We start from the raw sequence: 26,523 nt of genomic DNA on the forward strand, positions 1-26,523 counted from the left end.
TCTATAATTGCAAAATATATATGAAACTAATAAGAATTCAATCTGGCAATTGAAAACTTTAAGATGCTAAAAACAAAGAAGCAAACATCCTTCCTAATAAGATGAAAACATTTTCCTTACACTCTCGAGGAAATCGCGCGGCAGCGTAAAACGGATATTACGAAACGATACAAGAACTCTCTGATTAAGGAAACGCATCGAATGATAAGGCCGGATTAAACGACCACCATAATTTATGGAGATAAACATTGGAGATCGGTATAATCCGACGAAATATAGATCGCAATCAGTTTCATTTGCTTTTGGTAATCTTCTACTCGAAACGTAAACGTTGGCCAATTAAAATCCACTTAATCGTCGGATCAAAGCCAATCGACGCCGAATTGAAAATTACATTTTCGCTGGCCAGGTAATTAACGGTCAGACGAACGAAGGTGTTCCCGAAGCGACTGACCCTGCAAGGAATGCAGCTAACTGCAAATTTCCGGTAGGCTACGATCTAAACGAAATGGACATACACACGTCCGAACAAATTCTGTCGGCCGGATTATGTGTACATACCAGATCGCTTAGAACCTCGTTCATTTCCGATTCTCTTTCGTTCCCTTCGTTTACGCCTTTCCCGAGGGCTCCGTCGCGCACGTACGCCGACTGCCTGCAAGGTCGTTTCATCCATCTCCTTCCCTTTTTTTTCAACAAATCACGATGCCGTACACGCGAGGTTATGCAAATTTTCTTGGCAAAACAAGCAAACGTGGAAACGCTTGTACGATTCTCGAAGACGACGCGTTGATCCCCTGGTTAAAAATAATTTTGTCCTTTTCAGATAGCATCCTGTCGAAAAGTTTCCGCTGGAAATTAACGATCTTTTAGCCGTTGTTGTTCGGGCATTGAGCTTCTAATCATACGATTCGTGAAACTACATTGGCGAACAATGGGGATATTGGAATTGCTATTAGAAAATTCAATTTGAACTCTTTTAATTCTTGTTTTGTTAGGTAGGAATCATTTTGTTTCGAATTTCAGGGAAACTGAGAGTGTTCAAGGAAACTGCGCCGCACGTAGAAAATGTATTGAGTTATTCTTGTATTTGCTAACTATTTGCCATTTTCACTATACTTCGATCGGAAATTGGCAAGACCGATCTTCGCTACGTAATTCGAGGAAAGAAGGTCGGAGAACCATCGATACCTAACCGCAGCGAGGATATCAGGCCAACGAAAGACCCGACCGCGAGATTGTGGTAAATCGGAGGGTGAACTAATGCCAGACAATAGAAGCAAGATATTTGTGCTCTTACAATGCACAGGAAAGGGAGATGTAAGGAACAGCACGACAGAATTTAATAGACCAACCTTAGGCACGCGAAGACAGACGAAAAGGCTAAAACTGTTTACAGAATCGACGAAACGTACAGTCGAGAATAATGTAAATACTACTGAAATTACGATCAAATTTTGTGCAATTGTAGATTTACCAAAATTCGCTTTCGAAATGTTGCAAATTCGATGAACATCCGCCGTCCAGTAATTATGACCTAATACGATTTTAATTGACCGAAGAATTTCGTCGGGTGCCTCGTCATCTCATTATCTCATCGCGTTTCATCAGGGGCATATTAATTTACACAATTGCGACGTACGTTTTGTTCACAGTTAAATGTCCCTTTGATACCAACGCGGCGCGCAATACAAACGACAGAAATTCCTGTGAATCGAGTTGCGCATGCCTAAATACAGGGTTAAGTTCCAATCTAGCACGCAACCGGAAACGCGAACGCTTCGACCAAACAATACTTTCGGAAAAAAAGGAGAGCACAACAATGGAAAACAATAACCGCAAACGGTGCGTGCAATATACACTCACGCGAGGGAAGCTTTGATCAGTATTTCCCTGGCGGCCTCCATTGTACTGATTTCCCTAAAAACACTTTAGAAATTTTCAACTAATTTTTCTTTTCTTCGATTCATCGAATCCTACTTCGTATCGGCGCACGGCAAATTTTCCATTTTCCCATCAAACACGAAAATCGAAGAATAAAATTATTGGGACAAACAACTAGAATACTTTCTTTCAGAAACTAGTTATTTCAGTCACGTCAGATTATAATAAAGAATCTCTTAAAATTCTTAAATAACGTGACCCCTCCGTTCGTCGAATAAAAGGTGTCGAAACGCAAAAATTGCCGTAGGAACAAAATAACTTCGTCTCGGTGTAAAGGAACGGCTAGCTTTCCTTCGACACCCTGTACACGCCATTAGCGCGTTCAACTGCGTAACCGCAACGATTTTTCTCGAAGATCAGTGGCTTTCAATTACGGAGATTTTAATCAAACCCGATGAAACGCGACTCCCGCGATCATTTTAAAAAATCTCTACTCTCGCGTTACAGGCAGAAACACAAAAGGATACACGTGTTCACTTTCATCCGTCAGTGGCCATCGATACACATTTTCTGCAATTTGCCTGCCGTCGTCGAAGAAACATGTTCCTTTTATGTGGTCCGGCAACAAAGGCCCCGCCACACAAAGGTGCACGCGACGTGAAAGCACCGTGAAAACGGATCGAGCGTTTCTCGGTGTGTTGCGTGCAAATTAAGCTCATGCATCGCATTGCAATCGAGGGGAAATTAATCCGACTTCTTCGTCTCTGAGCGCGATATTGCATTCTGTATTAAACCTAACTCGCAATCGAACATTATTGGATCTCGTACCGTTTCTGATAACTGTTCAACACTAAAACTACCGAGCGGTCAAGTTGACTTTTTAAAATTTGTCTATAGAAGCTCTAAATACATCTACTGAGATTTCGATTAACTTATAATTCACTTTGTGTAAAAATCAATTTCTTCAATACTCTCTCGGAGTAAAGACAATATTTGTAAAAGAATTCACGAATAGGTCATTTTGATCGATTCGGTAGCTTTAGTATTAACTGATGATTTTATCCCTTGAAGATGGGAAGATAAAGTAGCAATCAGCAATTACTATCAGTAGTTTTTCTTCGTTTTTAAACGTGTAGTACAATGATCATGTGGTAAATAGGATATCCATGAAGATTCAACATTTACCAAATTGGTAGTTCATTATTCAAAACACGAAAATGGAGTTATGTAAAATTGTTTTATCAATCGTCGTCCGGATATATTTGAAATTTAAATGGAAAGACTCCGATTGTGTTGTATCGCTACAGGGAGTTCCGTGACGAATTTAATTGAGTGCGCTCGAGAAAAAAAGTTTAATTTGAGAAATCTAAATGTAAGTGTGGGTCTCGGGGATAACGCTGTACCGTTATAAATGGAAATTATCATTCCATATGGCTATAAATATTATCGAGGTGATGCCTCAAACTGGTTTTAGGTATTTGGTGCGGGACACAAAACACTGACGTGGGTCCAGCACAGCTGCACGATTAACCGGTTTCTCTGATTACACGCGACACGGTCTATAGGTTGTTCAAATGATTCTTGCCGTTTGAACATGGTACCGCATGCGCTTCTTGCAGAATGAATCATTCGAGTAACATATACAGTTACGCATATAAGTATACTGTAAATGAAAAATAATTACTATACTAAGCTCAACATTATTAATTTAACTTGTGAGGTAACCGTGTATTCAGGTGTTCTAACATTATTTACTATACGCTTAGTCATATCCTAGTATTTACGGTGTTTACTGTAATTCTAATGTTCAGTCTTATTCTATATGTCATTCCTTCCTTATTCTAATAATTGGAATAGCAATGTCAGATTTTCGAGACATCCCATTTGTAAAGTTATTAAAAATAGGGAAATTCTGAATAATATTTCATTGCGCAATACCAACATAAAAATACGTTTCACAATTTCATCGTAACCGTGAGGGGCGCCACCGCCTAATGACACAGTTTTTAAATAGAATGGGATTGGAGTGTGAATGCGTCATTGATGATACCATAAATGCCCGTGTGGAAGGGTACGGGTGTGTAGCAGATCTCATTGTAGTGAAACGTGATCAGCTGTCGATCACGACTGGTGTGACACTTGCATACTTGTCACGTCAAGTATACAAATCCATTGATTTATCGAAGTGCATATTGCAAATCACTTCTTTGTGCTGAATTGCGTTAATATTTCATTCATTCACCATGGTAAGTGGAGATTTGACTGTTCCAAATAAAGGTTAGGTCAAGGTGGACATCTCTGGTTTCAAATAAAAAGTACCAAAAATTACCTGAATTCCAAAATTATCATTGACTTAGTTACAACTATTGTTATATAGTTAATATATAGTTAAAATACAGTTTTTCTATAAGTTTTTTATTTTTATGCTTACATAACCTCAATCCTCTTACTATAGCAAGATCCAAATGAAGATACAGAGTGGAATGATATTCTCAGAAGTAAAGGGATCCTCCCGAAGAAGGAAAAAGAAGTTACGGAGGAACAGATATTAGACATTGTGGAAAATACTATAAACGAGAAAACTGGACGAAGTAATTGAGTATTTTTTATTCATTTTATATTATATACTGTTCATAGGTTTTTAATGAATATTATTATTTCTTCTTTAACAGCAACTGATGATTTAGATACTAAGACATTAGATGAATTAAATGAACTAGAAGATGAAGAAGATGAGAAGGTTCTATTAGAATATCGGCGTAAGAGAATAGCAGAGATAAAAGCATTGGCTGACAAATCCAAGTATGGGGAAGTCAAGGAAATATCAGCAGAAGACTATGTGCAGGAAGTAAACAATGCTGGAGATGGTATTTGGGTAGTCCTTCATTTGTATAAGAACGGGTATGATAAAATTTGGTCAATGAAAACAAACTTAATAAAAAAACCATTTATAATTCTGATTATGATTTTTAGCATCCCACTATGTACACTTATAAATCAGTACTTAGCCAATCTAGCTAGAAAGTTTCCAACAACAAAATTTTTAAAAAGTATTTCAACTACTTGTATTCCTAATTGGCCAGATACTAAAGTTCCTACAATCTTTATCTACCATAATGGAAGTATGGTAAAACAATTCATTGGACCAATGGAATTAAGAGGCATGAAATTAACAGAAGCAGGTAAATATGATTATAAATTAATAAAGAATAATAATACATGCAATTGATAACTTATACACTTGTAACTAATACTATTAATATAAATGTTTATATTACAACAGAATTGGAATGGATGTTGGGTCAAGTAGAAGCTGTACCAACTAAGATTACCGAAGATCCAAAGCCAAAAGTCAGAGATGTATTATTTTCTACACTAAGATATCAAAGTGATGATGTGTCTGACAGTAATGATTGGTAATTGTATTTATGTTTCTTAATCGCACAAACCAAATCAACACTTAAATATTGTAAAACACAAAGCATTTTATTTATTTTATCACTGTTGTCACATATATATCATTTTTTTGTTACTTCTAAAATTTTATTACACTTAACAATCATACTACCAGAATAAAGTATTTTATTATCATATTACTTGTTTCCACTTTATGATTTCCACTACATTATTAACACTTTGCATATTTCCACAATTCATATTCTAAGAAATCAAGAAATTTACACTGACAGAAAAATTTGTTAATTTCGTTGTCAACATACATGAAATATGTTTTATAAATAAATATGTTTTATAAATAAAACATATTTCACAAAAAACAATTTCACATACAAATACACGATGAATGGACAATATTATTTATTTTTTTTTTATATTCAGTTTGTATACATACAAATTTTTACATTTGGACTAACTTTCATAACTTGACAGCTTTGATCAAATCATTTAAAAGTTGACGAATCAGAAAATGATAATTATTATATATTCTATAGAAAAATTTAAATGATACAGAAAGTCTTACATGTATTTTTCATCGTGAAACGTGTATATCCTTTCTTGAAGTGTTTACATTTTACCCCGTTCAAGGGCGTCTAATGTTTCTTTCTGGTATCTTTAAACATAACCATAGTTTTCCGGCAAGATAGTATACGTACTTTCGATTGTCGATCATGACGGACAGTAGTGTTAGCAGTGTACGTCGCGTGGTGATCGAGAATTTACATTTAAAAATATTAATATTTTTCCAACTTCTCTTTTAAAAACATAAAAATATTTATAAATAACGGCTGTTATAATGAAGATGCTTGAAAGTACATTCGCGATTTACATTTCAAACATCGGCTTCGTTGGAAAAATTAGGTAAGCTCACTTGCTACAATAGTTACATTAAACTTAAAATGAAATCGCGCGATTTTTCTCCAATTATATTTGAATCTCATTTTCTATTTTATATACCTTATAATTTGTGTATGTTCTTATTTTTTTTTCATTAATAAGTTTTGCAAATTGATTATTGTGATTTCTATAAAGATGTGATAGTATACCCTTTTTTAAAGATTTATTTCAATCTTACATTTTGTAGCTGTAATAAGTGATACAAAGTAACAGAAAATGTATAATTAGTTAAATAATATACATTTAAAAAGGAAAATAGTACCCAAGAGAAATGTAAAAATGTTAAAGAAATGAAATAGACTATGGCTGATTGCCATGAAGATTTTTGCAATTTGAAATTTGAGAAGTTTGGAACTATTTATTAAAACACAATTTTTTTAAGGAAAAAGCTAATATGTCTACTAAAACATTTAGTCGTAGAATTCCTAATATATTAAAAAATAATCTGAAACCACAAAAAGTTACTGAAGTAACTTTAGATGAAACAAGTAAAATTTGTAATAATGTCAAAGAAAATGTACAGAATTCATTTAATCAGATAACAGTATTGAGTAATTCATCTTCTGAAAAGAAATGTATTAAAAAAGGTAACAAATATAGAAGATCATCTAGTAGAAGAAAACAAGAGCACAGTTTCACAGATGTATGGCAAGAATCACTCAGTTGGAATATGTACTCCTTCATGGATGACAAAGGAAACTCGAAAGCTTGCATTAAAAGAAAAAAATCCAGATATTTCTCCAAAAAACAAAGCAAAAAATGTGAAGTGCCTACTACTAAAATTGAGAAGCCAAAAGAAAATTTATTGCCTGCAATATCACATGATATATCAACAGAATTAACATCTGAATTTCATGATGGTTCTTTTTTGGAAGAAACTGAAGCTGTGGATTTACAAAATCCTATTGATTTCTCAAGTAATGAAATATTTAGTAACTTTAATTACAAATTCCAGGATGCAAATGAAATAACTAGCTTCACAGAGTATACAATGGACTCAGATGAAATATTTAATTCCTTTGGTACAATGTGTGATAGTAGAATTTGTGAAAAAGAATATGATATAAATGACAATGAAATAGATACACATAAATCACAATATGTAACATCAACAGAGTGTTGGGACAAAGACACACAACTCGTTGATGAAAAAGAACCAAGCTGTTCAACAGATTGTTGTAGTTACTGTCTCGAAGACTGTGCTTCACACTGGATAGCAACCAGTAAATTAAAACACATGATGTCACTGAAAAACAAATTTCTATCAGAAAGTTCTGTTACCACAGAAAATGATATAAATTATCAAGTCAACACTGGTTATTCAACTGTTGATACTTTAGAAGAAGACTTTGATGAGAATAGTACATGTTGGCTAATAACATGTACTCCTGAAACTTCTTCATCATGTGAATTACAAGACACTGAATCATCTTGTATCGATACAAACAATTGTTACAATCAACAAGATATTAAAAAAGAGACTCTTGAGGATTTAACTACAATAGAAAGGAAAGAATATAATGCATCTACCGATGACAGTAATAATTCTCCTATTAAGTCGAGCATGGATGCAGTTTTCTATGAGTCTGATGAAAACATAAAAGTTAAGTATCAGGAGGATACATTGCAAGATCAGGAGTATTCTGAAAAAGATACAATTGATGAAAGGTAAGTAAGTTACTGGAAAAATAAGTCCGCCAAGAAATAATGTTCAGTATAAACCTTTCATTTCTGTTGTTGTAACTGGTTCATTAGCATTATTTAGATATCAAACAACAATTTAGTTGAGGTGTACAATAATGTTTTATTTATTGAATATATGGTTCTTTGTGACCTTTGGTTATTTTTGTGGTATGTAAAGTATGAAAGTCGCTTATAGGTTCCAGTGTGTGTTATGTCCCCTAATGTTTTCCTCGGCCCGCACATTGGCGGTACACCAGGCAGCAGCACACGGAGGTAATGTCAGATTTTATTAACAGCAAAAACCGTAGTGTTTGTTACCGAATTTCTTTTTAGGTACGTACGTAATACTTTGCGAAAGCTGCGGTAGGCTTTTCAATCGAAAATATCATTTCAATAGACACTTCATTCATTGCGGCCGATTGAAAGAACCATACGAATGCGACATGTGCATTAAAGCGTATAGGTAAAATGAAAAGAGGCGAAGATCCTTTAGCATCATTCTCAGATATCGAAATTGACGCACTGACGGCAATTTGGTTTCAGACACAGATCGTCTTTAATTCAACATTTAAAAGTCTTTCATGGCGTTCATTACGCTCGCAATCATTCCAAAACATTCACATGTAGCGTATGTAAAAAAATATACAGTAAGCTCGGTGCATTCGAGAATCACGTAAGACGACATAAAAATAAGTGAACAAGTGGTAAGTTACGCTACATGGGAAAATCATTTTTTTATATTTGTTTACTTTTTATTTAGACTTTTATAGAGAAACCAAAGACATTATTATCAAAGTATTATAGGGTATAGAAATATATGATTTACGCAATCGTATTGCCGCAATCGTATTTGATTTTCAAGAGTATCGACAGTAATAGTAACGACATTGTTTACAACAGTTCAGTACCTATGAATTTAGAAAAAGCAATGTTTTATGGGATATTACTTATCCTTCTGTAAATTTATAAATTTAAATTTTTACAGTATTTACTTACTTGAAGTTCCTTTTATTTTTACATATTTTATTTTTCATTAAGTTTATATGTTTTTATTGTTTCTTTATAAGCGTGTATTCTTGTTTTTTTATATCATTTGACAAATAAGCAATATTATGAATTAGGTTAAAGGAATTCTGTTTGTTAATAGATATGAAAGTATCTAGTGTATGTTAAGAAATGTATATTTTTCTACTGAATAAGATTAATTTCTTTAATGAAAGCGTCAGTATTATAAAAATTTATCGACTTTGCGGCTGTATACAGTCTTGCCAATATCTCTGTATATTTTTTACGTACATATCCTTAATTCCATATGTACCTAAAAGGCGATGTTACTTTTTAGTGAGTGTTTATGTAACTACGTTTAAAAATTAATTACTTTATTACGTTCGCATATTATTAGCAATATACGAATGTTTGTTAAATGAAATATCCGTACACCATTTCAAGAAACCAAAGACAATAAAATAAATTATAAAATAAATACTGTCTATCTACATATAATTGTACTACCTTATAATTTGTGTTTCCGAGTAAAACAAATTTTGTTTACACAGATAAACATCGATACCATTAATTTCTTTTTGTTCAGTTCCTATTAGATGACCCACATTAATAAAACTAAGAAAAAAACGTTGACATTTTTTTTATCGATTGACAATTGCTTAGTCATAACATTTTTTGTTCGTGATACTTAAAATTTTTTATTTCTCGATTAACATCATTTAACATACTGTAGCTCTTTTCATACTTTTCAAATAAAATACAATTTTATTATTCGATACGTTTTTTTATAAATTGGAGTGTACACCGAAGCAAGGATAGAAAAATGGTCAGTTCCATTATCAACTTGCAATCTGCGTTATCGTGTACAACATCGGAGGAATACGAAAAACGGCTACCAAGCGAATGTCTATGGGTCATTTCAGTATCGGATACGTTTAATCATATGACCACAAAACGGGTTGTTTCATGCTCCATTAGTCTAACCCACCAGCGTACACGATACTGTATTTATATTACTTGCGTCCGCATGTTCATTTCCTTGTCTGATTGAAACTGACGTATAATTTAGACCTCGCGCAGGTTTTAATTGTTAATTACAGTATTATATTATTTATTCATGAAGGGCGCGAAGAGTTACGCCCCTCAAGAGTCTTGAGCAATTGACCTCCTAATACACGACTAAATTACTGGTATTATACTTAATTAATGGATCTAATAACACACTTATTTTGTACAGTCATTCAGTAATACATAGATCGATACAAATAAAATTATTTGAATATTTATTTAAAAAAAAAAGGAAATTGAAACTTCACAAAAATTAAGATATTACTTATGAAGCTAAAGATTAGGTTTCATTATAAATATATATCGATTCAATGTATTATGTTAGTAGCAAGTTTTCGTATCAATAAATCTGATTTATCGACACCGCATAACAATTTTTGTTTCCTACGTTCCCTTTTGCAATCCACTCACAAAATTGGAAAATCCTCTGCGTATCTGACAACATATGTTATTCGGTATGTGTAATAACAATAGACGAGTGATGTCAACGAGATCTTTCAAAAACTACCGAGACGTTACACCGAAGACCTATTGAAGGGAATAGAATAAAAATCAAAGGCAGGTTTCTCACTATTCCAGTCACGGTGTCGTTTCACGATATATCGTCGACTCGTCGCTATTTACACGTTGGCTTTTGCTCGTAAATCGAGAAATCGTTCTATCCCATGTACCTTAGAATTTACTGACAATCCTGTCACGACGGTATCAATAGATAAAGTACAATTCCATTTTATCCAATGATGTACGCTGAAAGGAGAGAATCGCAGAAATGTACCTTTGTTAGTTAGAATCATTCATTCATCGATTACAATTTTTTCCCGTATTAAACAGTTTTGGACGAATCTTTATACAAACTCTGAAGCTATTCGCGTACGACAATAACGACGTTATTTTATAGAACAAAAAAAACAGTATTCAATCCAACTAGGTACAAGTGTGTCGCTTAAAAGAATGACATATATTTAGGAATTAGCAAACTAGCTACATCAGAGGATCCTCTACATTACTCGTTCAAAATACCCTTACACCCAGCGTAATTTTTACCAGATCGATTATTTCATTATTCATATTCCATTACAAAGTAAAATAACCTTCCCGTCGAACAATGAAACTAACAAAATATTTCATCATGATTACAAAGAACCAACCAATCATCCCCCAATCTAAACGAAACTACTCCCACCGAAAGCCAAAGTCTTCCTCCTAACAGACTTCGAGGATCAAAATAGTTTCTCCCGATATTCGAAGACAAGGGGTTGAAACCGTCACCCCAATTCCAAGGCTCCATCGGCAAGTGTCTCCATCAACATCAAACAATCTAGAATCCCCATCAATTTCGTATGCGATGGACCATCGAGCACAAAAGCGGCTACTCGAACCGGTCCCCGGTGGATCGGGGAGCTGGCTACCCTCAACCGGAAGGTATCAAGCCCCGGTCGAAAAGCCGCACAAAGGCGGGCTGCTAGCGTGAAGACGTAGCGAGGCAGGATCGTTCGCGGTCCCGAGGCGAAGCCGGGGATTCCCGCGTGGTCGGACGCGGTGGTTGCGCACCCATGGTCCCTCCACGGGCAGGCAGTTTGACGAAAAGGGATGACGGGGGACCGGTGGCGCCGCGGCCGGTCAAAATCGGAACGAAAGCTTGCGCCGGAACCGCGCAGATCGTCCTCAGTAGTTGCCCAGACGCTGTCACGGGCGTAGCTGGATGCTGGATTGTCTCTCTCTCTCGTGCGCGCGCGTGCCGCAGGGAGGTGCTTCCTTTTCTTCTTCCTCTTCCTCCTAACCTCCATCCCGCGTCGATCCTGCCATCGTTGACGGTGTTCCCGACGGACGGACGGTCGGTCGGTCGGTCGTCTATCGCGATCCCCGTTCACCGGTCGCCTCGCGCCGCGCGGACACACTCGCGGGCCCACCCCCGCGGACGGTGATCGAGTCTCGGTGCGCGAAACTCGGGGGAGAGAAAAAACAGAGAGAACAGGAACGAAGAGAAGAAAGGGTGCCGGAGAAAAGGGAGGCCGTGTACCAAGGTTTTCCTGCCGGTTTGGGGGACACACCGAGACCGAGAGAGAGAGAGATAGAGAGAGAGAGAGAGGGGGGGACAGAAAGACAGAGAAAAGGGGTAGGGGTGAGCGGGTGGAAAGGGAAGAGGAAGGAGAAGGGGTGGGGGTGGATTTGACGAGGAAAGGTAACTGAAGGAGGAACAAGCGGGACAAGGAACCGGTAGAACCAGAGTGATGATAAGAACGAAATAGACGAGTAAAAGGGAGGTGTAGACGAGAGAGAGAGAAAGAGAGAGAGAGAGAGGGAGAAAGAGAGAGAGAGAGAGATAGAGAGGGTAGACGGGGAGAGAATATAATCTCCGGGCGGGGTGGAGGATGTGTTGAAGTGTGGTTCTTGTGTGTATATGGTGCAGTGCGGTGCTGTGCCTCGAGAGAGAGAATGGCGTGGTCGGATTTCGCGTGCACCTCGCCGTGACGTGGAAAGGTAAGGATCGCTAGTTTCCTTCATTTTCTTTTATCCAGCCGTGCTTTTGCTTCTTTACCCTATTCCCCTTTGTTCTCCGACTTCATTTTCATCGGGGAGCATGTCTTGCAAGGGATGCCCAGCCGCATTTCGCGTCTCCCGGCGACGGTTGCACCCTTCCGAGATCGAGTTTCTTACTCGATTGGCTGGTGTCTGCCGACGCCGGTAATTGGCTTCGATTCGAGCGATGATCCGTCCGCCGCCGGTGGCCGCGTGCGCCTCCGCTGCCGAGTCTGGCTCTAGCTCGTCCCCGACCACTGCGTGTCCGTCCCGGTTCCGCCGCGTCCGGCCACGGGAAACAATGCGCCACGGGCCCGGCCACATTTTTCCCCGTGGCCGCGTGAACGCGTGATTCATACGTCGCTGTTTTCATTTTTGTTAATATCTCTCGCTTTCGCGGCGTCAGGCGAATTCGGCCGATACCGATTTTTCTATGGAGGTTAACACGTTGAACGCTATGGGGGTCACCGGTGACCATCGACCAAATCGAATTATTACAGTTCACTCGATTAAACGAGGATTATTTGAAAAGGTTTCTGTATTATAAACAATGATACATGAGACGGTGAGATTCAGCTAGATGAACATGTAATAATAACGCAATTCAATCAAATGATTTAACATATTTCTTCCATTTCGAGTATTTTGTACTCTGAAGTCGTGCGGCATTCAGCGTGTTAATGTCATCGGCGACATATTGGACGAACTGAATGTTGAACCTTTCAGCTTGCGAGAAGATTGAGAGTAATTGGGAAGGTTTTTGATTTTTGTTTGTTCGGTTGGGAATGTTGATTAGATTGTACAAGGAACTTTGACGAGTGCTGCTTTGACAGTCGATGTGTTAATCTTTTTCATCTAGGGCTTTGTCTAATGACTGTGGTAGTTGGACGTGTAAGCTTCAATGTGGCAGTTTGATTGAAGTTTTTGTTCGCTTGTCTTTTTTGTGAAACGTTATAGTACGCATGAGAATGTTTGTAACAGTATTATACAGGATCTGGTAATTAGTTTTAAATTGAACTTTGTAGTACGATATACAAAAGGAACGTGCCTTCATGAAGATATTAATAAATTAATACCATGAATGTTGATACAACTATATCGAAAATGTAATTAACGTTCATTGTACGTTTTCACTGTAGTTTTCGTGTTCGAAAATTACATTCCGCGTGCGCAAAAATGTCAAACACAGGAGGAACGGAGTATTTATATACTTAAGCCACGAACAAATGGACGAAAGCTCGACGCACAACGTTTTCATCACAAATTTTCCACTCCGGCACAAATTGTGTTTACTTTCTACTTGAAGCGATTAAAGTGCAGATACAAACATGTTTCAGTAACCCACGTGCGGTGTAACCCAATCCCCTGAATCATTGCGCGCCGTGCCCCGAGATATTAAAGTTATCACTTACAGAAGCTCAAGCACGTACAAATCACTTTACGTTGCAATCGGAGAAACTCGAAGATCTAATTCACTTTACATTCAACATAAATCCAACGTACCCAATACCTTCAAAATATCTCTCAAACGAGTAAGTCAACATCCCACGTAAAACCAAACGAAACAACTTTCCACTTTCGAATGTTCAAACATTACGCGCGCACCTTCCGTTACAAGTGGAAAGAGCAGACAACGATCCGAAACGCGACTCAGCGACCGCTGGATGCATAATGCAGGCTCATTGACGACCGTCGAAATGAAATTATTCAGCAAATAGCTTCTTTTCGCCCGAAGAGTCGTCGACATGTCGAGCAACGTTCCCGTGGCTATGAACGTGACTCGGCAATCGGAGCGTTAATTTGCCGCGTGAAACGTGCGTGGCGATCCCCGTCGCCGGCGTGTACGTCCGAAAAATCGCAGGGACGCGACAAAAGTTGATGACCGGACATGGATCCCCGGATCACGCGCCGGGGCAAGTTGAACGCGCCGCGGATAGAGGAGATCGCATCCGGTATTCGGCAAACTGTCCGCGTATCCCAGATTGAACAGAGGATTGCGGTGACGTGACTGGCACCGTTGCTGCCAGTTTTCCGACCGTCGACTTTCAAATGTTTTCCGCCCGCGCCGCGCCTCGCCGCAGCTTCTGTTAATTCTATTAGAGGCATCAGCCGCGATGACACTCGGACATGTTCGCGCGCGAGTTCCTAGGCCTGGGCCAAACCCTAACTGCGTTATCGCCGCGCGTTGACTGCTCCTTTGTGACGTTGATAAGCACGTGTCAAGCATATATGTTGTACCACCTAAATGAGAATCTTGTTAGCTGTCACGAATATTTGGAAGCACGTTGCTTTTCGTCGGCACTCGAAATGGCTAATTCACTGCCGAAATCTCTTGTCGCCGGATTAATCCGAGTTCACGTTCCCCTTGCATAATATTGAAAATTGAAAGAGATTTTTCTTCGCTTCGTGAAATGGAGAATTCAATTCTGGAATTAATATTTAGTAGATAATTGCTATTGATTTTTGATACCTTGCAGATTAGAGTGGTCTAAATGAATGTACAATTTGAAATCGAAATACTGAGTGGTAGTGGATTGTTTGTAGTTGAAGTGGGATTATTTCGTTAGATTGACTCTACGTTCTTCATTGACCTAGATTATTGCGAAATATTTCATCTGTATTCAATTACGAATCCTTCGTTTAAAAATATAATCGTCAACCAAATTTCGTGAAATACATTCTAAATCAGCCCCGTTTCTCTTCGGCGGAACATTGAATTTCACTGTAGCAAGCCCAGGTCAAAAGCTCGAATCTTTCACGACATTAAAAGATCGATACGGTCGAGCATGTAAGCCATCCCGATAAATTATCGAGGAAGCGGCGGCGTGTCACACCGGATGATGAAAGATCTCCTAGAATCGTCTTGAAATTAGCTCATAGATCACTCCTCCATCATCTGCCACTCGGCCGGGCTCCCCTTGAATGGCGGCCTCATCCGGCGACCCGGCCCTCAATGAAATCCCACTTTCGCCGACCTAGGTATTTCCGAAAGATTCCGAAAACGCGGCGATCCACGATAAACAAACATGCTCGTGAACCAGTTACGGAAACGCGGAACGAAACGGAACGCTTCCCGAAAGGAGCGTCTTCTTTGAAGGGCCAACAATCAAATCCTCTTAGGATAGTCTCTTAATGCTCCTTAAAATGGAAAACAGAGGGTACTCCTTATATAATCCCGGCGAATTTAATCTGCACGATCCTCCCTTTCTGCACTGGCAAAAAGAACGGTATATTCTATATCCCTTCACTTCCTTTTCTTTCTACTTGTACGTATACTAAAACCACGCGCAAGAATCTTCCACGAAGTTTCTTTAGAAGCATTGACCCTGAAGAACGCAATTCAAAATCCGACAAATCTCGTGGTAGAAATAATTTTGTTCGATTCGTAAGCTCGCAATCAAGTACCCATTTCGAAACTTACATAATTTTGTTTCGTTTCGAGAATATAACGAAACTCCTCTGGATTGCCATTGTTGTAGTTTTACTTTGATTTTGGGTATAAAACATTCACATAAAAATATTCTAATGACAAAATTATACTAATTGATTACGAAATTACGTAATTAAACTCACGTAATTTTGTCTCGTTCGGAAAATTTAACAAAACTCCTTTGGATTGTCATTTTTGTAATTTTATGTCGATTTTGGTTTTGGGTATAGAAGATTCACACGGAAATATTCTAATAGAAAAATCATACTAGCATTTGGATAAGCGTAGACATTTTGGTTGCCAACACAAGGACCAAGCATCTTCCACCAAAATCGTTCGGAAAAATCGAGAATAATTTGCAGGTTAGTCGTTGCCCGAACAAACGATTCGATTTCAAGTGAGACGCCCGCGGTTAAACAAAACTTCCGAGCGACGTTCCGCAAACACGGTTCCTCCTCCGTCTTCCGCTACTTTCGCCCGGCTACAGTTGTAAAGTTGAAATTAATTTTTAAACCCGTCCCGCCGAGTCCGACACATCCCCGGCTCCAGCGGGCCAACGGGAAAATAAATAAGAAGGAGGAAGCGAGAAGAAAAAAGGGGTAGGAGGTCGGCTTTGGAAATTAATCGAGGGTCTGCCGCGGAGATTATTGAACATTGTAAAAGTTTACTTTCGTTATCGAACTTCCGCCGACGATCTTAAGCTGCCGGCGTCCGCCGCGCTTTGACCATTTTATTTCCATTTCAAAGGCTCATCTTCCTAACGAGTTTCTTTCGACGTTTCCACCGATTCCTCTCTCTCTCTCTTCTCCCTTCCCCCCACCCCCGCGAGTCTCTTTGATGTGTTTATTTTATAAATTACCGGCTCGCATTCCCGCGGGGAGATCGGATTGAAAATCGCGGCCCGAAACGCCTATCGTTCGAAAGTTATCAATCGATTCGCGGTGACGTTTCCGTTATTTTTAGCCGGAAATACGAACGGCACCCGGCGATAATGCATTCCGCGGGATTGGACTGATAATGCGATCCGTTCGCGCAGACGCGACGCGCACTCCGAATTTATAATTTTCGAGTGTACACTGCCGGACAAAAGTTTCGGACCATTGTGTCCGTTAACGTCTTCAGAGCCGAATTCTTTTTGAGAACGAACATACGTGATTCTAGTTTTTCTTTGATTAAAGTTTACTTTGTCGCAACTTAGACGAGTTGAACAATCAAAGAGGCAGTTATCAGAGACATACGAAGAAGTGTCTGTTCGATGGACGTTAGTGTTAAATTAAAATCAGTCGTTTTTGGAAACTTTGCTTGAGACTTCTTGTGTTTGATAATAGACCACAGAAGAGTCTATACGTACTAGTTAAATATACACATTAACCAGTTAACTGTGGAATTTAGTTGGAAAAACCTCTCGTTCCGCGCGCAATAAAACCTAAAAATGGCGCGTGTACTCGTCGAACGCGGGACGAATGCACGTAGAGTATATTTTAATGAAAGATCAAAGCGAAACAAAGAATTACATGTTTATGTGAAAAAATAATGTAGTCAAAGACAGTTAACTGGTTAAAAAGGAAAGTGAGGAACACATTATTCAGAGTGTCTCGTATAAAGTTACTCAATTATCCCCTAAACTATTTATTATAGACATAAATGTTTCAAGTAAAACTTAGTGATCCAAGAGGATGATTTCTTGATGGCCACAAATCTTATCTAGATGGTTTCGAGATGTCAAGGTGACCTTGACTTCTTTAAATCGATCTGATATCTTTAAGTCTATAGTTACGTAGCAGATTACAAAGATGAATTCAACCACGTAAACGATGTTGGTACCCCAAGGTTATTACAGGTCAAATCATTTTTATAATTTCTAACACGTGTTGTCAAACATCCACAAACTTTTGACCGGCAGTGTACGCGACAGCGAGCAATATTCGCGCGAAAGAGACAGTAGACGCGTCGAGCTTCATCGACTATCGGCCTCCGAAATACCGGTTGAATATCGTTATCGTATGACCATTAATAAATTGCAGCGGCGGAGTAGCGAAGTCGATGTTGCTATCGATAAGTTATCAGCAGTCTGCTTTGTCGCTCCTTGAATTCGCCGGGCACATAATTCGCGGAAAATTTATGCCGTTCGCCGCCGCAGGTGAACCGTTAAGATATATTAACGCAACGTTCGCAAGTACCGTGATATAATATACGTAATATTTTCCGTGTATATAGAAATTTACAGCTGGAGCGTTCGTATTAATTCGCGGCGCATTAATTACCGCCGACGGTGGCGGGAAATTAATGAAACCGTGAAAGGTTTCCCGAAGACAAATTTAGAGATTTGCGTAGTGTAATGTTGAATGTGTTTACCGACTGTTTGAGATGTATTTGACACGTGTCTAACGCGATCACTTTGCCATAAGAACCAAGCAAGCTATTCAATAATCAAATTTACTTTGTCACTAGTTAACTAAACTTTTGTTTAAGGTGGCAAGAATGAGATAAAAATGCGTTTACTCGGTTCATTAACATTGAAACTACCGAACAGTCGAATTGACTTGAAATTTCTTTATAGAAATTCAAAGAGTGCATCTATTGAAACTTTGATTGATCCACAATTGAGTTTGCATATTGTTAAATTAATTGCTTTAATAATTCCTCAGAGAAACTTCTGTTTACCTTTTAATAATTGTAAAGGGAAGACATCAGGAATGTGTGACTTTGGCATCAATTGAAGCTTTAATTGATCTACAATTTAGTTTGCGTATCGTTAAATTAATTGCTTTAATAATTCCCCAGAGAAACTTCTGTTAGCTTTTTAGTAATTGCAAAACGAGAAATCAGGAATGCGTCATTTTGACCCGTTTACTAGTCAATCGAAAGTAACAAAGCTAACATCGAATTTTGTTAAACTTCCAGAACTATTTCTTATTCCATACCTTTCACAACCATACACACCATAAATCAATTGTAAAATATAAAACCGTACAAACGATCGTACAATGCAAATATTATATTTCTAAAATCCGCAGTCAAGCAATTACGGTTGCGAACCGGCTCGCCCGGCTCGGCCGTTTCCGAGCGTTCCCGTCGATCCGTCAATACGACGACCTGTTTGTGGGAAGGGTACAGAATTTACAAACGGAAAAAGATGTGTGTCGGTGGAATTCGATGACATGCATGAACGCTCTCGAAGTCCGCTCTCGAATCGTGCTTCGGCCGGGCTCCTTCAAATGAATGTAATTTTCGACTTGGCATCGTGCCTCGTGTGTATGCGCTCGCAACGGTGGCGTGGGAACGGCAAGGTAAAGGGGTGGGCGTGTGTGGCCCCTAAGAGTGTCGAACTTTTACACGCTCGTGTGCGAAACCGGTCCACGGAACTGTGCGCAGAGATTGGCCCACTTCTCTATAAACGGGATTAATTTACCGAAAAGAATCGATTGACTCCGTAGAAAGTCGATTTATTCTACTCTCGCGTGCGATTCGATCGATCGATCTCGATAAACATTTTCACGCTAGTCGATTCAACACTTCATCTACGATACGTCTCAGACTCGCGGCGAAAGTCTCGAATAGAATTTCATATATGTTCATCGAATTCTTTAAAATCCAAATTAACGAACGCCGCACGATTTTATAAAGCAAAATACACAAAATGGAAAAAATATGATATTGAATCTTTCGATTGAATTGCATCATTATTGCACGTTCTTCTAGTTGAATGTCACGAGATTAGGCAGCCTTGTTTGTAATATAGAAATGTTTCCAAATAATCGTTTCATCGAGTGAACTACAGTAATTGAATTTGGTTGGCATTCAACGTGTTAAATATTATATTTCTGTTATCAATTATACTGTCTTAAAATAATCAAAAGAATTATGGATAAATAGTTAAGAAAGAAACGACAGTGCAAAGAGTTGAATTAATAGAAAAGAAACCGACGAAAATTGTCCTCGCCATTATCCGTGCAAGATGTCAGTGGAAATTTGATTCAGGTAACGGATAAGAGATGTTGAATGAAATTCGATTAGAATAAAACAGTATTCGAAGCTGATGAATAAGTAATCGATTGTATAGGAATCTGTTCGAGTAAGTGGTCGATCGAGTACAAATTTATTCGTCCGAGTAGAAAATTGAATAAGAATTTATTGGAATTCAATGGAGCGAGAGGAGTGTTGATTCGAAATGGTTTGCGCGGATATTTGAATAAATGGATAGAATAATTGGAAGATTGATAAGATTATCGAGATTACGAGATAAATATTAATAGTTGCACCGTAGAATGTTGTGCTTCGAACTTCCGTTAGAAAGACGTTATTTACGGAGATTCGTCGGAAGGTTCTAAGGGCCAATGAACAGGGAACAATTGTACCTCGGACGAGTATAAATAGAGCTTCGATACACGACGTAGGATTACCCCAATTAACCTTGTGCACTCCGAATTTCTTTTACATTTTTTTCGTCGATAACTCTGTATTATTACGATATTTTATTTGAAATGCATTTCGAGGAATAGTTAGTTTTCAGAGAGCGCAGTGTGGATGATTCTTCTTACTAATGATATCGAAGATAACATAAAAATATAATTTATTTCAAAAATACCTTGACAGAGAATCACACCTGTAAATAAAATTGACATCACGCTCGACATAGGAGTGCAAAAGGTTAATAGATACGTCCCACAGCATTTCATGATGAGAGTAAATAAACGCCGGTCGTAAGAACGCTCGGTGCAAAGTGTCACGGTAATTGGCAACCAACAGACCTATCTTACCAGCTATTTTCTCTTTGAATAAAGCCATTTATCGCCTGCACAATTCTCACGCCATTTAGAGCTTATTCTTGGCCGCTCCTTCCACTGTTAATGTAGGTTTTTCGGGTCATCAGGTGCATCTACCATGTCGTTTAGACGATTTGTCGCTCGAACGTTTCGCGATCGTGGAACCAGGCGAGTCGATCGGGAACAAACTTGATTGATGACTGTTTCATGTTAAATCTGGAAGAATTCCCACTTTTTCCTCGAATGCACCGACGCGAAATACACTCTTCGCTTTTGCTGCAGCCTTCCTATTTCCATGGAGCTAGTCGTGGCTCTAAATACGAACGAATATTTCTAAAATCTAATTTCTAAGAATTAGACCAAATGTAAATGTATATTTCTAAAGATCTCATTAAACGGAAAGTTTATTAACCCCTCGCCTTACAATAACGTGTCAGACTCGAAATTAAATATTATTCTTCTGTTATCAATTATTATACTTTGCAGTAAAGATTGATTTTCCTTAAGAATTATTAACGTCAAAGTAGTTGCATCGATCGTAATTGAGAAATAAATTGTAGATCAACGGGTTGAAGGAATGATAATTCGATAAATTTCTATTGCAGATCGAAATCGTTCGATTAATTGTATAGTTTTAGTAGAATTTCTTTGTACTCATTTATTCGGACGTTTCGAATTTTGTCTCTAGTTCGAGATAAAGAGGATTTATTTAATTTAACATCCGTTTATGCGCGTGTTCGCGTTTGTGTGCCCTTTAGAGATCAGAACGTCCGCCGTCGAAAGTAATTTTCAGAGTAATGCACGCATCAGAAATCACAGGGTAATGCAACGATCGTCATATTGCGCTGGCCTGGCGTCCGGCTATAGGAAGTCCGCTATCACTTACGCCAACTTTCCGTGCATTTTCCTCGGTCTGAACGTGTTAAGGACCGCGTTTCCTACTTACTTTGAATTCATATGCAGTACGTTACTCGCTTCCCGAGCATAAATTTTCATATCAATTGGTTACGAAAATAAGACGGATTTCGTTTGCATAATTACGACAGAATCCCAAAAGTATTCCCTGCCGCTCCGTGGATTCTCTGCATCTTCGAACTTGTTGATATACACTATAACATTAATCCCTGCGATTTTAGTTACCACTCCATCTGCTTTATAATGATTTATTACTTCGATTAACCCAAGGAAGGTGAACTGTTCGATAATTCGAAAGAAATGCGACGATTGAGAATACTGAGAATTATGTTAAAGTACTCGAGGAGGTAATTAAAGTTACCATTACTTTCCTTCGCTCATTTATTTCGCAGGCTTTAATTCTCGTAAGCAGGACATACTGTGTACGGTGATAATTTCACACTCGTTCCGTGCAAGTCTCGCAGCGACGGGCATGACATATCGCAGTCAATTCCGCGCTCGTAATACGTACGATATCGTACTCTCTGGGGTAAAATTCAAGAGCTAGTTGTAAATTCTTCTAAATCTGGCGTGTATAAATTTCGAGGGAAATTCTGCGTTCCCTGCTCTGCGCAGTCGAAGAAGAAAATACGTATGCTTGATTTAAGTACCCGGACAGACTAGAGGAAATCTTCTTTGCAATTCTGGAAAATCGAAACTCTAAACACGTGAAGTTTCACGAATAGTCGGCACAGGAATTTTTATCCTTTTGAGAGAATAACTTTCTTCTCTACGCGGTGTCACGCTCGATGTCTGCCGTTTACATTAACTAAATCCATCTCTCTCCGTGCTCATCAATATGAAATCACTCGTAAAACAGTAACTTCTATTCTTTAACCGTTTGCTCTACAATATCGTGTCAGACTTGTAGCGAAGATTTCAAATAAAATTTGACAAATATAAATATCATTTCATTCTCCCAAGTTCGAATTGAATATTATTTTTCTACCATTCACCCTTAGCACTCCAGATGGTTTTGTAGTTTATCAGCAACTGCGACTAATTTTTATGGTATCTCCAGTGAAAATGAAAAATGCTATAACATCCCTTCGATCTTTTATTTTCCTTCTTAGTAGAAAATTTGGATGTGTAGAAAATCTATTAATTTCAGGGTAGTTTCTTTGATTCGTTAAAATATTTGATATAAGTGGTGCAATATTGCAGCCCACAGAGTTCAAAGGGTTAATTATAATACTTCTAAGTAAACGTAGACATAGAATAAAATTTAACTTCTTCCATAATGAACTATGAACAATAAAATCTATTTGTTGAGTGCAATTGGGAAAGCAGTTCTAGCAAACTGAAAATAAAGCGACACCTTCTCAGCGAATCGTTGAACGTTCACCTGTACTATGCCGAAATGAAAAATATTCAGGACAGAACGAGTTTTCAGACGTTCGCCGATCGATTAAAATGAGTCTCTATAATTAAATATGAAGCCCAGCTGCCGGGAATAGCTGTTCGCGTTCGGCGACGTGTGCTCCTCAGTGAATTTATATCGCATCGATCGGCATTTAATTTCGGCGAGGCTGTTACCACGGAACAATCAGCGCGTCGAGAGTATTTTGCATATCGGACATGTGTATGCCTCTCGTCGAGGATACTTCGCGCGATAAACTTATTCCGTGTCTGTTTGAATGATCGTCTGGCAGAGCCTTTGCGCTCTTACAGAAGAAGGGCGCTATAGCGGTTGAAGCTTTGCCAAAAACAGAGCTGATTCGATTCGGCGACAATGCCGGGATAAAGTCTGATACAATATTTCGGCGACTATCGCGCCCGGAGAGGAATAGGTTTATATTAGATAATGAAATTCCGGACGATGCAGCGCTCCGATTAACCTTCCACCTTCCGGCCTGTTTGAGTTCGGCTATACGCTCCGAGCTTTCCCGTACTTTGCCCCCTATAACCGAGACTTTGTTTCAAATTGCGATGGAATCCGTATGGTGTACGGCGGATTACCCGCGAGATTGTTAAGGGAACGCGTATCCGAACCACTGACATTTATTCGTAAGCTGTAAAGTAAATTTCTGGAAAGAGAATTCGGAAGTTTGATAGTTTGACAATTATAACTCTTGCGAAATTATGATACACTTGCTATATTGTATATCAACCCCTTGCTCTATGATTTATTTCTGAACTATAATGGACACGACCACTTTATCGTTGACACGTTGACCGCCACAGAAAACTTCAGCGTTTTATGTGTCATTTTTTCTTTTATAACGAAGATAAAAAGAAATGATTATCAACTATTTGGTACTATTCTTATGTTACATTATTATCTATTTATTTACGTTGAACACTTTTCTTGGATGTCAGTTATCTTACGAGGTATAATTGTTTTCAAGTCACTCGGAAGATCCGGTCATCGGTGACCACCGTGACAGTCAACGTGTTAATAGTTTATCAGGAAAAGAAAAAATTTGGACGTTTGGTCTGAGTTTACTTGAAAGGTTACTGACAATGGAGAAATAATACTTAATTCAGATTTAAAAAAAATGAATAATACTTAGCTTTCTTCAATTCAGTTTAAAATTTTCGTGGCGAGTCTGACGATATTGTAAGTCAAGGGGTTAAAGTATTCAGAATTACTATTTTTACGGTTCCTCATTATCTTCACGAGAGTATTTGATAATATCCGTCGTACCAATTATAATATTATCGAGTTCCCAATTCAACCTGTAATGATCCATTCCGTCACTCTAATCCCAAACATCTGCGCACTGACGCGAATTATTACCAAATTCGCGTTTTAGTGGAGCAATCTCGATAGTATTCGAATCGATTAAAATGACATTAAGACGGGAACCTTATTAACCTCCATTGAGGTTTTCGTTTTGTCGCGCCTCGCACATTCGCTTAACCAACGAACGGATAAAATCTATAATCGAATAATTACCGCCGTTATCCCATGATAATGAAGGAACGGCAAGAAAAATATTTCACCGCGGTGGCGGGAAAGGTGTCGGAGCATCGGGGGATTACGTGAAATTGCCCCCGCCCCTCCCCTCCTCCGTGAAACCGTGTTCGGAATAAAATTTATTTCCCGACAAATTGAATGTTTGTCACGGTTTAATCGACTGTAAAAATCCCTGCGCTGGCTGGTTTGCGGAAAAATCATTGCCAAATTGTTCGCGATTCATGCGTTATGGGACTGTAATTCTTTGCCAGGTCTGCCTGTCTTCGCGTTCGAGTTGTTACATATGTGCCGCCGTTCTTTCCTAACGGAACACGTTCGTCCCTGCACGCTGGGATACGTGATCGAGCTTCTGCGACCGAGCGTCGCTAAGTAATTGAAAACACGATGCATTATTCAATACTTTCGTCTGATTCGCAATTGAATAATTAGATCACAGACGCTTAGAGGAATTTTCGTGCTTCGAACCATCATTCAAGGGAAGCCATTGACAACTCGGACTACTTTAATTTGATTTCATTCGCAGATGGACTAAACGTTGTTAACGAAAGTGTCCGTATTAAAATTCATCTATACGCGTTTACCAAATTCGAATATTTTAGATTTTAAATTATGCTTCACACGCAATTTCAGCTGGAGGTAATTAAATGAACGGATACGAAAAAAACGGTATGTTATATCGATCGGACTCGATGGGAGTAGTGTGCAATTGCTAGTTTTTGGTAAGAGAGAATTCTCATTAAAATACAACATCGATGATATAGGATATACATATATTCTCTAACGGCGTTGCTAAAAATGGAAATATTCAATTACCAGTCTGTCCGACTGAGAATAGTTCACCAACAGGATGGTTTTCTGTTTCTCGAAAAATCAGGGAACCGGATTGTTGCTCGAGAATTCGAACAATCTTACGATGGTTACCGAGATAATGAATTTATCCGCCGCTGTAAGCGAACTTTACGGGTTCGGTTCCTTCCGCGTTAATGGCGGGGAAACTTCGGATTCTCTTGCGATCAATTTAATATACGATTCCGAAGTTCGTAATTATGCGCAACTTACGCAATAGAATAATGTTCCCTCGCAGAAAGCAAGCTGCACCGAGCGAGCCGACTCAGACTCAATAACGTCTCGTCGTAAACTCTGCTGTGGCCTTTGGAGAACGCGTTTATCTCGTAACGAGTTACGCCAACCAAACGGATGCTCTGTTCTCGGTCGATTTCAGAAACAAATATCTTTCGTCGACAATTTTCGAATAGGTCGACAAGAAGAACCACCGACAATTCGCTCGACGAAACCGATCTGCCGCGGCGCGATTGATTAAATTGATTAGATCGGTTGAATAATTATGATTCGGTCAATTAAACGATGATACAAATATTTTTATATCATAGACGATGCTGCCCAATGTTGTGACATTTGGCAAGATAAACGTGGAATAACGACAAAACGATTCAGTGAAATAATTTGATACGTTCGCTCCATTTTGTGTATCTTCCTACGTAAAATCGTGCGGCATTCGTCGCGTTAATTGATATTCGAGTTTCGAACGTTCCCGAATTTGTCGAGAAATCTCCCGTTCGAGAACGAAGTGAATTGTTGTAAATCAACTCACGAATTCTTTCTTCCAAGAAAGGAATATAACCTTTAAGATCAATGTCGCTAGGATTGTGCGACAGAAAGGTTCCACGTCTGACCACAGTTAGCTCGATCTACTTGCTAGTCACTTCTGTCACCATTCGATTTAAATGCTGAGTGCGTCTGGCTATGTACAGTCTACATCTACTTGCCGTGTATTTCTACCCATATTCACACTGCTACTGCTACAACCGAATTCAAAGAATTTATTCATATGCCCTTAAATAATATATTAACGTTGAATGCCATGGCATTCGAATTTCTATGATTCACTCTATTAAACTGTGACTATTTGAAAACATTTC

The 26,523-nt window shown here is 38.6% G+C and overlaps 2 protein-coding genes across 5 annotated transcripts in view; both read left to right on the forward strand.

Annotated features, from left to right (window-relative positions):
* The first annotated feature begins 3,894 nt into the window (after positions 1–3,894).
* Positions 3,895–9,351, forward strand: LOC116432779 (viral IAP-associated factor). 4 transcript variants are annotated; one of them, XM_031990135.2, is made up of 6 exons: positions 3,895–4,130; positions 4,340–4,475; positions 4,557–4,785; positions 4,858–5,066; positions 5,168–5,300; positions 6,425–6,621. In XM_031990135.2, exons 1-6 carry the CDS (start codon positions 4,128–4,130, stop codon positions 6,435–6,437), a joined length of 723 nt encoding a protein of 240 aa, XP_031845995.1. In that variant the 5' UTR covers positions 3,895–4,127; the 3' UTR covers positions 6,438–6,621. The 4 variants fall into 4 exon arrangements, with proteins under 4 accessions (XP_031845995.1, XP_031845992.1, XP_031845994.1 ...); XM_031990132.2 differs by lacking the exons at positions 3,895–4,130; positions 4,340–4,475; positions 4,557–4,785; positions 4,858–5,066; positions 5,168–5,300 and adding exons at positions 5,654–6,201; positions 8,117–8,193; positions 8,254–8,383; positions 8,464–9,351 and having other exon boundaries at positions 6,425–7,905; XM_031990134.2 differs by lacking the exons at positions 3,895–4,130; positions 4,340–4,475; positions 4,557–4,785; positions 4,858–5,066; positions 5,168–5,300 and adding exons at positions 5,654–6,201; positions 8,117–8,193; positions 8,318–8,383; positions 8,464–8,605 and having other exon boundaries at positions 6,425–7,905.
* A 2,323-nt stretch (positions 9,352–11,674) lies between these two features.
* The window catches only part of Task6 (TWIK-related acid-sensitive K[+] channel 6), a 144,321-nt gene continuing 129,472 nt past the window's right edge, over positions 11,675–26,523 (forward strand). The window contains exon 1 of the mRNA XM_031990137.2: positions 11,675–12,474. The gene's annotated coding sequence lies outside the window, so the exon portion shown is untranslated. The remainder of the gene's footprint in view (positions 12,475–26,523) is intronic.

Source organism: Nomia melanderi, chromosome 9 (assembly GCF_051020985.1).
Source record: "Nomia melanderi isolate GNS246 chromosome 9, iyNomMela1, whole genome shotgun sequence".
Lineage (NCBI taxonomy): Eukaryota > Metazoa > Arthropoda > Insecta > Hymenoptera > Halictidae > Nomia > Nomia melanderi.

Bases quoted from the DNA above. Each gene is read 5' to 3' on its own strand.
- LOC116432779 (XM_031990132.2), top strand. From the start codon at position 6,632: ATGTCTACTAAAACATTTAGTCGTAGAATTCCTAATATATTAAAAAAT. The intron at 7,906-8,116 runs GTAAGTAAGTTA...AGTCGCTTATAG, and splicing joins AAAGATACAATTGATGAAAG to GTTCCAGTGTGTGTTATGTC. The intron at 8,194-8,253 runs GTAATGTCAGAT...ATTTCTTTTTAG, and splicing joins CCAGGCAGCAGCACACGGAG to GTACGTACGTAATACTTTGC.